The sequence below is a fragment of the Danio rerio genome, chromosome 12, assembly GCF_052040795.2.
Source record: "Danio rerio strain M-AB ecotype USA chromosome 12, GRCz13ab, whole genome shotgun sequence".
Taxonomy (NCBI): domain Eukaryota; kingdom Metazoa; phylum Chordata; class Actinopteri; order Cypriniformes; family Danionidae; genus Danio; species Danio rerio.
This window is the reverse complement of record NC_141032.1, coordinates 10,678,493-10,690,000: the sequence shown is the minus strand read 5'-3', so window position 1 is coordinate 10,690,000 and position 11,508 is coordinate 10,678,493. Positions and strand designations below refer to the sequence as shown.

The 11,508-nt window shown below is 45.5% G+C and overlaps 1 protein-coding gene across 2 annotated transcripts in view; it reads right to left on the bottom strand.

Moving 5' to 3' along the window:
* Window positions 1-11,508, bottom strand: part of slc4a1b (solute carrier family 4 member 1b (Diego blood group)) — a 43,168-nt gene that overhangs the window by 26,675 nt on the left and 4,985 nt on the right. For both annotated transcript variants that reach the window (XM_087275175.1, NM_001168266.1), the window contains 5 exon segments: window positions 5,288-5,468; window positions 3,190-3,325; window positions 723-789; window positions 557-599; window positions 228-412 (listed from right to left, as the gene is read on the bottom strand). In XM_087275175.1, the coding sequence (XP_087131301.1) occupies window positions 228-412; window positions 557-599; window positions 723-789; window positions 3,190-3,325; window positions 5,288-5,462 (606 nt within the window). In that variant the 5' untranslated portion in view covers window positions 5,463-5,468.

Below are 11,508 nucleotides of genomic sequence, written 5' to 3'. Positions count from 1 at the left end.
GAGTTCTACCTTCCGGCAGATTTCAGTTGCAACCTATATCAACACACCTGCCTGTAATTATCAAGTTCTGTTCAGGTCCTAATTAATTGGTTCAAGTGTGTTTGAGCACCTTTACTGTAACCATTAGGCCACAGCTGCACCACACAACCAAATAAACCATATTAAAATTATGCTGAATCTAACAGTTGCACTGATCGCAGATTTGTTGTTTCTGTCCATTCTCTTACTTTGTCAGCGAGTAGAGCTGCCATCGCTCGACCACACTCGTGGTAGTTCATGCCATCTATGGTCGGGCCGATAAGGATGAAGATGAAACGCACAGGAACAGGAGCCTCCAGAGCCGACTCCAGCACCACAGCATCTCGAAGACGCACAAATACTACTGTAGGTCTCTCCAGGAACTCCAGAGCACCTTAAACAAACACAAACACCCTTAAATTACAGACCGTGTTTGCTGCTAACTAATACATATGTCACACTTTATAAACATATTTAACTACATTTTTAAATCTGTGCTTTTGAAATTCATAAAAACATAAATTAATTTAATTCTCACCTACAAGCACCATCGAGGCCTCTGTTTTATCCGCTGTCTCCCTCTTTGAGAATAAAACCACAAATATCTCAAAACCTTACATCATTAAAACAATGAAGAACATAAATGATATGGAGCATGGGCTAATTCTGCTATTAACGTTTACGAGAAGAAAACTTGCGCTCACTTTCTCTGTGACAGAGAATTTCTCCATTTCCACATTTGAGGTCAGAGGCTGGGTCTCCACTGATTGGCTGAAGAGAGAGAAAGAGAGAGAGACAGAGAGAAATACAGTCAAAGTCTCTGCCATGATGGTAATCCTTTTATGCAATTAAAAATTGGGCTTGTAAAAGACACTTATTATAGTATATCAGACTAAACAAATTGTATATTTTTGCAAATAATAAACTGGCATATGAAAGTAAAGCTTCGGTTACATTTGACACTGGTGGTGTGATTAGGACAAACAGTCACCGGCCACTTTATTAGGTACACCTTACTAGTACCGGGTTGGACCATGTTTGCATTAAGAACTACCATAATGCTTTGTGTCAGCGATTCAACAAGGATTGTAGCCTCAGTTTCCTGTTCTTAGCTGACAGGAGTGGCTCCTGGTGTGGTCTTCTGCTGCTGTAGCCCATTCGCCTCAAGGTTGGATGTGTTGTGAGTTCAGAGATGCTCTCCTGCAGTCCTCGGTTGTAACGAGTGGTTATTTGAGTTGCGGTTGCCTTTCTAACAGCTTGAACCAGTCTGGCCATTCTCCTCTAACTTGTGACATCAACAAGGCATTTGCGCTCACAGAACTGCCGTTCACTGGATATCTTCGATATCTCTTTTTCCGACCATTCTCAAATCATACCCCTTGACCATGTCTACATGTCTAAATGCATTTGATTGCTGCCATGTAATTGGCTGATTAGAAATTTGCATTAACGAGCAGCTGTACCTAATCAAGTGGCCGGTACGTGTATATTACTGCCCATTAAACTATATTTCAACATTTCATTAAAAACAGAAAGACAGAGAAACAGGCAAAACAATCTGACAAAATACATTCATTTTATATGTACTACTATTATTACTACACTACATTCTGTAATAAAAGTAGGATCACAAACATACTTTGTCTTTCCTTTTACTTTGAAAAGTAATTACATTTTCTTTTCTTTCAACCTTTAAACAACAGAGCATTTGTTTTGCCAGAATGCCACAGGGAACTTTTTCTTTTTAAAATCTCTTTTGTTGATGAAAGATCTACAAACCATTTAAATTATAGTACATACACAATTTTACCATGATTTTTATCACAGTAAACATGTAGCAAAATAGTTAACCATAATTTTACAAAAGCAAATTTGTTCACCTGTATAGTTTTACCACAAATACCATTGTTAACTATGGGTGGTGTGGCAATAATCATGGTTAATTTGTACTTACCATGGTTTAACTACAATTATCAAGTTTTTGGGGGGGATTTATTTGTAGTAAAATAAATCCAGAGACACTGAAAACACTGTTATCATGAGCTGCTTGTGCGAAAATATCACAGTGCTGCATCAGATAACATGCAGTCTCTGTTATTTGATAATCTTAAACCATTTGTGTCTTTCAGACATGGATAGAATTTATTTAAAAAGAGAGACTGGCGAGTAACACTGTATCATTTACTACTTACCAATGCCATTTTTACTTGTAAGCTTAGCAACTGTTTGTTGTGGTAAGGCTACAAAATGTTACAAAGAATGACATACAGTACATACCTTGACTTTGACTGTTTTCGATACAACAAAAAGAAAACAACGGGCTACAATGGCCTATTTTTCTCCTTTAAATTAAATTATATTTCTATGAATAATATTTATTTGTGTCCTTACTGCAGCTGGCTGCATAACACTATGGTGCTGCTTAAGAGATTTAAAGTACTTACACTTCGACATACAAAACTCATATTCAAGAAAATATTTTAGTGAAGTGTCAAGACTTTAAATAGTTTAATAACAACTTTGTGCTGACAGTCTGCTTGATGCGCATGCGCGTTATTAGCAGTGTATACTAAACTTTTTTTGTGATCTAAAAAAAAATTTAACTGAAGAGGATACAAATTCGAGAATAACCGAGTTCCTGAATGCTTTAAGCAGCGACCTCCCGCATCTGACAAGATAGGCTACAGCAAGTCGATTTAAACAGTAAAGTTAGTTTAAATTATATAAAACGCGTCCAATGTTTTGACATTTTTACATGCTATCGCGACACAAAACTTTATTGATGTAGACGTCATTGTTTAAAAATAAGTAGTTTCGAATAACATCCCGCGCGCACACACACACGCACACACACACTATCAACACGTGCTGAGGTAAAACAGCTGCTTGTATCGGTAAACACGCGTGAATGACAGAAAATCGATTAAACATCTGACCATTTCACACCTACTTGACACTGTGGTTATCTAGTTAAAGTACAATGCAAGAAAACATTTTGTTATGCATGGCACTGTATAAGCTCCCCATCTGCAGCGAGACATCTTTAGTGAGTATTGCTCTCCTTGTGAGTGTGTGAGTAGCCATGCTTTCAAAACCTTTCACGAAAGGTAAAATAACTCCACATTAATTTTTCTTTCTCATTTGTTTTTTCTCAGAAAATGTGTGCAGTACCTCTGTTTGTGCATTAATGCTTGAAGAACTTTATCCCTGTCCCCTGGCTGAATCTCCTTTTTGCTAACCAGGGTATCCACAATCTTCTCAATAATACTGGAGAGCGTCTTCTCCTCTCTGTCCAGCATCATCACACCTTATCCAAGACAAAAAAAAAAAGGAAGTGAATGCAAAGGAGAGAGGAAGACAAAGGAGAGGACGAGGGGTTTAACCGTAGCTGAGCTTTACTATAGTAAACATAAACAGCAGGACTCAATGAGGAGCACAGGCTGAGCTGGTTTTACAGGACTTTAACTATCTGCTGTGACCATCTCATCTGAGCCTCAGCACTGAGGTACATTCTTGCTCACATTCCACACTGGCTAATAATCATATAACCCTGAACTCAATAACTCATGTCAAGATTGGACTGTTTATAATAACTCAATAATAACTTTCATTTATATCAAAGTGTCATGTAGACATCATTGGAACAAACAATTATTGGTTATTGTTGAGCCAATTAAAATTTGCTGCACATGTAAACTGTTATGTTTTGTTTTATCAAAGACTGAATTAACATTTCTACATTAGGTTGCACAGGAGAAAATAATGACGTAATCTTATAGCACTCACTCAAAAATTTATGTATGCTGTTTGTTCAAATTTCTTATTTAAAATGAGCTGAAACAACACAATTCTTGAGTTTCAATTGCGACAAATTAATTGATTTATTTTCAAGCCACTTAAATTTGTAAAAACTAATAAGTTAACTTAATTTCTTCATGTTGTCCCAACACAAATGTGGAACAGCATTTTTACAGTGCTGTTTAAATATAGATGAAAAAGTGATACTTTTATTAAGCAAGCAGTGATGCAAAGAGTACTAAAAAATCATTCTCAAGTAAAAATACATTACTTTCCCAAAATGTAGTGCAAGTACAGTAAAAGTATCTGTTGTAAATATTACTCAAAGTATGAGTAAAAAGGAGCCCATTTAAAAGTACTCTGAGTATTACACTGTGAAAGGCTGATGCGCTTAGTGTTATTTATACATAAACTAATTTCGAGAGGATCACGTGCTTATGATCAACTCTGCTGGCTCCTCATTAGCTCCGTAATCTGCCCTATTAGATGATTACGGAAGCATTATAAATAACCAGAATTTTTCACTCAAGTTATCTTCGTCTTGAAGCTTCCCCTCCTTCCACCCCTACTTCCTCCCTCTTTTCTGCTAGGGGGACACGGTGGCCAGTGGGTAGCACTGTTGCCTCACAGCAAGAGCACCACTGGTCCAACCTTCTATCGGGCTGGTTGGTGGTTCTGTATGGAGTTTACATGTTCTCCCTGTGTTCGTGTGGGTTTCCCCCGGGTTCCCCAGTTTCCTCCCACCATCCAAAAACATAAACCATAGCCAAATCGTCTAAACCAAATTATCACCTAAGACAACCTTAGTTTACACTTCTCACATGGCGACAAGCAGGGGAGTTCTCGAGGCCTACCTGAGCTCAAACTCCCCTCTCGCCCTTCTAACAGGAGGAAGCCTGTTTAATATCAATAACTTCATATTATTTTGTTGTTGAAATGTTACGTTATGTATGTGATAATTAAAGATATATTTCCTGTCAAATTTATGTTTCAAATTCATGTTTGGCAAACTTACGCTTTATTTTGTGTAGTTTGTGTAATGTTTCTTTATGCTTGCATTGTTTTCTCGTGAGAATTTCAGTGAAGTGTTAACGCAGGTATTGGAGAAACCGTTTTCTTCCCGTCTGTTGTTAGTTAAAGGAACCTTTCTTTGTGTATCTAAACCCTGAAGGAGACACACTTAAAGGGTTAATAAGGATGCAGAATATAAGAACCGTTTGGATTTTTGTACTTTCATTTTAATAAACACACATTTGTTTATGGATTTGTCTGAAGTTGTGACTAATAAAACTCAATGTACCTGTGAAGCAAAGAGTTTGCAGCTATAACAGGAATCGCAGGACTGAGTTTGCAGAAAGGTATTTTTTAGTGTAGTGATTGTGTGAAATGTTTTGAAAATGTCTGATGTAATATGTTTTCCTTTGTTTTTTTCCAGTACATTGGAAGCATCTGGGCTGAAACGTGTCCTCACCGGTGTTCATTGTCCTGCGTATCTGCACAAGGCTCTTAAAGGTGAGGTAGGAGATGTGAGAAGGGCTCCATCGACCCGCCTCCACATCATATGTCTCTTCATAACCTGCCCATCTGCCCATCTCCTGCCAGTAGCTCTGCTGGTTAGGGCTCTTCGCAGACTCATTCATCTCCATGTAAGCCTGGCCACACAAAACACCAGAATGCAACAATAAAAAAAAATATCTCACTGCTAACATCAAAGGGTTAGTTAACCCAAATTTTTAAATTATGTTATTAATTACTTACCCTCATGTCATTTTAATACCATGAAACCTGCATTCATCTTTTGATCATAAGTAAAGATATTTAAGATGAAGTATAGGAGCTCTCATTATTTTTAAAATATGCTCCAAGTGATGTTTAGCTACGAAATTTTCACATTATTTTCTGCAATATTTTTTAATTCATAATATTAGCTCTGTTACAATTTTATTTTTTAATTGTCTACAGCCCAAACCAATGTTTCTCTGTTTAACCTAATTAACCTAGTTGAGCATTTAAACTGAACTTTAAGCTAAATACTAGTATCTTGCAAAATAACTATAAAATTTTTAGGCACATTGATGATTATGATAACCAAAAATTTTTCATTAGAAATGTGTTGTTAAAAATATTATGTTTAAAAATGTGTTGAAAAAAATCTTTTGTTAAATAGCACTTGGGAAATATTTTAAACAGAATTGAATTTCAGGTCACTAGAGACTTACAATTCTGCCACTGACAAGAACTCCAGATCCCATGGTGCACCTCACACACACACCAGTTCCAGTTCTCTCCCTGACTGCATATACACAGCTGGAAGCTTATCATAGAAGGACTACTTTATTGAAATCTCCCAGTTTCACACACACTTTGCTGAGTATTGTTTTGTTTTGCATTCATTATGTAAGTGGTCATCATTGTTCCTTGTTTTCCGTGTTGGACTTTTTTTTTCATGTTTTTTGACTCCTTGCCACCTGTCTCAACCATTTGCCTTTGTTTGGTAGTGGTGGGCAGAGCGAGGCTTAATGAAACACTGAAACAGTCGAAGCAAATGTGTCGGAAGCTTCAAACTTTTTGAAACTCGTCACCTAGTGGTCATTTTCATGTATTGCTCTGGAACAGCTTCAGCAAAGAAACAGTAAAGCAAATTGAGGTAATGAAGCCAACCTTGTAGAGTTGAACTTTCTAGTGACTAAAGCATGGTTTATACTTCTGCGTCAAGTGACCGGCGTAACCAACGTCGCATGCAACGTGCGTAGCTGTGCATTTATACTTTTGCGCGCTGTCTCTGTTGGTCTGCATTAACACTTCCAAAACGCTAGTTGGCAGTGAGGTGTTAATGTGTCTCAGAGTCGAGTTTCTTCACTGGTGTTTTGTTCTTTCTGAACACTTCCGGGATGTACAAGTGGCTCAAACTCGCTCATTTTGAGGCAGGAACTGGCGGAAGTGCAACAACTTTAATTATGAGTTAAACACAAAACCAAACTTTCCATCCGGAGCTTCTACACAGGACTTCACAATTTTAAACAATCGCTCCATCACCACTCGCACGGCTCACGGTCCCGCCCAGACTCGTCAGCGCTACCAAGCCAACCAATCACAGAGCTTGTGATACGCATCGTTGCAACGTGTAGTTACATTTTTTGAGAGGTGCACGTCAGCGACGCCAATGGCCATGGCATAGGGCTATGCGTTCACCCGTAGGCTGCGCTGTAGCATACGCGTGCGTTTGACGCAAAAGTATAAATCAGCCTTTAGTGGAGCAGTGAGAGTTCCTGAATAGCATACAGAGATAATGGGATCGAATCCAGGGTGATGCAGCTATAGATGTTAGTTTTTAAATGCTCTGTTATAGTAATGTGTTTTAACATTGGTCTGACATCCGAATGAACACTTTGTGAATAAATAAGTCTTGTTTTGGTGATAAAAAAGTTACATTATTAAAATACATGAAGTCACAATTTTTTGCAATTCCTTTGAGCATTTGTGCAAGCTGGGATTCAAACTTAGAACATTTGCAACATACTTACTCTAGGCTACATGAGATAGAGGGTTTTCCCAACCCTGTCAATCCAACGTAGATTCGCCAAGGTCTCGAAACGCTTCTGAAATGTCCAATGCTTCAAATTGTTTTAGTTCCCCTTCGGGGGGAACTTCAGCACTATAAGTGGATTTGATTGTAAAATCCACGCATTGGGAGGTTCGGTTCAGAAGCTACTCGTCTGAAAGAGTATTGAACGGGCCAATTAAGAATGAATTGGCAGCGCAAGCCTGCGCAGGTGAGCGGCATCAGCAGATGCTATCCTTTTCGCTTCAGAGACTTTCTGATCGAGTCGATGAGGGTTCCTCCTGCTGTGACCAGCGATTCTGAGCGAACGAGAGCATTCTCCCGGTCCAGAGTGTGTACACGCAGTGGCAGACGGTCGAGCTGGGTTTCTCCCTTGCCTGGCGTTCTTTGGGTCCGGTCCTCCAGAGCGGTGCGTATAAAGTTGCAAACTTCACAGAAAGAGCAACACAGTCGTGCAGCACGTCCTTATCAGGACGGCGCTCCGACTGTGCGTTTCTGGATGCGGTGGTTTCCTGTCCTCGGATGATGGGCGCGGGCACTGCGTTACATGTCTGGGGGTCCAGCATGTTAATGCGCTGCTCGCGGGCAGTTCATGTCGTCATTGCGATGCCATGACTGTTGCGCAAGATCGCGGTTAGCCTTTGCAAAAGGGCGAACCACCCAAGTTGTCCCCTGCTCTGCAGCGGGCACTCGGGCAGATCTGAGGGTTTCAGCGAGAGATAATCCGTCGCCCACGGGCCCGCGGACCTCCCGCTCCTCTAAGCGCTCCATCCAAGCTTCGGGCGGGGGAAGCGATCCGTCTAACAGATGGTAGCCCTTACGCCCGATGACACCGGAGACCAGATGTCCACCGCGGCATCGGAGGGTGGGCTTTCATTGTCCGATGATGATCCAGACCCGCTCGCCCCCTTCGGGCTGGTGAGCGCTGTCACTACGGATCCTGAAACGGACATGTTAGCCGTGCTTTCCCGGGCTGCTTCGGCCGTGGGTTGGAGATGGTTTATCCCCCAGCTCCGCGGCCGGACCGACTAGAGGGGCGTTCCCTTCTTCCCGGAGGTGCACAGTAGGCTCACGTGGTCTTGTAAAGCACTTTTTTCTGCTTGTGCTGCGTGTTCCTCCACCCTAACCACTCTTGACGGTGAAACAGCCAGGGGGTATGTGGCGATTCCTCAGGTTGAGTGCGCGATGGCGGTAAATCCGCGCGGCGCCTCTTCTTGGCGGGGTCCGCCTCGTCTCCCATCCAAAGCCTGTAAGTTATCTACCTCCCTCGGAGCTAGAGCTTACATAGCTGCGGGCCAGGCTGCTTCCGCCTTGCATGCGATAGCCACCTACCAGCGCTACCAAGCGCAGGCGCTGGCCGAGCTGCACGAGGGTGGGTCCAACCCAGGCTTACGAGCTTCGCACCGCCGCCGACTTAGCTCTTCGGACTACTGAGTCCGCTGCGTGTGCGTTGGGGAGGACGATGTCCACATTAGTGGTCCAGGAGCGCCACCCCTGGCTGATATGCGCAAAGTCGACAAAGTCCGCTTTCTTGACTTCCCCATATCCCCAGCCAGGTTCGGCGACATTGTCTGTGAATTCACCCAGGAATTCAAGGCGGTGAGAGAGCAGTTGGTGGGTGATGTCTTATCGGCGGTCCGTAGCCCGCTCCGCCCGCCGTGCCATTCATACCTGCTCCTCGCCGAAGGCGCCCGCCTACGAGAGCTGCTCCGCCCCCGCACACGCCTCCGGTGAAGCGAGCGCGTCGGGCACCTCGGAAGCAGGCAGCCCCCCTGCCCAGAACGCCGCTAAGTCCGGCAACGGACCGCGAAGCGCCCCTGGGACAGGCCATCTGGAGAAGAGGGAACTTGCTCTTTCCCCGCTGGAGGGCGGGGCCCCATTTCCAACGGCACTTTTTACTGCCATGAAAACATTATGAAAGGGCACTTTTCACTTCCCCAGATGTGACAGCCCGAAATCTGCGAGTCTGGGACGCTATGCTTTCTAGCTTGCAGATTCGGTGCGTTTCGCCAGTGGCTCACGAGCGCTGGGAGGACGGTCTCCTTTCTCCCACCCCTCGAGCCTCCCCTCCGGAGCTCGGGTTTGGAGTGAGAGCAAATATCTCACCTCCAGCTTTTCCGTGGGACCCGCGAGCTTCCCGGATCAGCACACCCACTCCGCGCTGCCCCACTGCTGGTACGTCAGCGATTGTAGCGATGAGTCCATTAGCGAGAGCTCTGCCTGCCTGGTTAGCGCGGGCCAGCTCTTCGCGGTGGCTCATACGCACAATCAGACTCGGCTATGCGATTCAGTTCGCGAAACGGCCCCCCAAGTCACGGGTGTGTATTCACCAGGGTCAGCCCCCTGTCCGCCCCTGTCTTGCGAGAGAAGATTGCTGTCCTCCTGGCGAAGGATGCAATCGAGCCGCTCCCTCCAGCCGAGATGGAGAGCGGGTTTTACAGCCCACGCTTCATCGTGCCCAAAAAGAGCGGTGGGTCACGGCCAATCCTAGATCTGCGCGTTTTGAACCGCTGCCTGCACAAGCTGCCGTTCAGAATGCTCACGCAGAAGCGCATCCTCCAGTGCGTTCGTCCTCTGGGTTGGTCTGCAGCATTAGACCTGATGGACGCGTATTTCCATGTCTCCACTCTTCCTCGCCACCGACAGTTTCTGCGGTTTGCGTTTGAAGGTCGAGCTTGGCAATACAAAGCCCTCCCCTTCGGGCTCTCTCTGTCTCCGCGGGTCCTCACCAAGCCCGCGGAGGGTGCCTCAGCGCCCCTTCGGCTCGCGGGCATCTGCATACTCAATTTCTTTACGACTGGCTGAATTTTTGCCCTCTCTTTTGATTATGCACAGAGTTGATTATGCACAGAGACAAAGTGCTCTGGCACTTCCACCTGTGGGGGTTTCAGGTCAACCGAGAAAAGAGCAAACTCGCCCCCGTGCAGAGGATCTCTTCTCTCGGGCTGGAGCTGGACTCGGTCACCATGGCAGCGCGCCTCTCCGGAGAGCGCGCTCAGCTGATGCTGTACTGTCTGAGAGAGCTCGACAGTAAAATAGTGGTCCCACTGAAACTATTTCAGAGGCTCCTGGGGCATATGGCATCCGCAGCCGCTTCATGCCGCTCGGATTATTCTATATGAGACCACTTCAGCGCTGGCTTCACGATCGAGTCCCCAGACGCGCATGGCACGCGCGTGCACACCGAGTCTCTGTTACTGCGCTGTGTCGCCGCGCCCTCAGCCCTTGGAGCGACCCCTCGTTCCTACAGGCCTGGGTGTCTCTAGAACAGGCGTCCAGTCTTGTTGTCGTTTCAGCAGACGCTTCCAACACGGGCTGGGGGGCTGTGCGTTGCGGGCATGCGGCTGCGGACCTGTGGAAAGGTACCCAGTTGCATTGGCATATCGCCTGGAGCTGTTGGCAGTGTTCCTCGCTCTCCACCGTTTTTTTCCGGTGTTGGAGCGGCAACACGTGCTGGTCAGGACGGACAGTACGGCGGCGGTGGCGTATATCAGCCGTATAGGGGGTATGCGCTCTCGCCGCATGTCTCAGCTCGCCCGCCGTCTGCTCCTCTGGAGTCATCCGCGGCTGAAATCGCTGCACGCCATTCATATTCAGGCAAGCTCAACCGTGCAGCCGATGCGCTCTCACAGCAGCCTTGCGTTCTGGAGAATGGAGACTCCACCCCGAGTCTGTTCAGCTGATATGGGCGCGATTCGGGGAAGCCCAGATCGATCTGTTGCTTCCCCCGAGATCGCTCATTGCCAGTTGTTCTTTCCCTGACCGAGTGCTCTCGGCACGGATGCACTGGCTTACAGCTGGCCTCGGGGCACGCGCAATACGCGTTTCCCCCAGTGAGCCTGCTCGCGCAGTTACTGTGCAAGGTCAGGGAGGACGAGGAACAGGTTACTGGTTGCGCCCCTCTGGCTCAACCGGACCTGGATGTCAGAGCTCTCCCTCGCGATAGCCCTCCCCTGGCAGTCCCTTCGAGAGAGCACCTACTCTCTCAGGGACAGGGCACCACCTGGCACCCTCGCCGATCTTTGGAGATTTTTAGACGCGAGGAAGACTTAGGTAACCTCCGATTGCGGTGGCTAATACCGTCACTCGGGCTAGAGCCCCCTCCCCGAGCGCGCCTATGCCCTGACCTG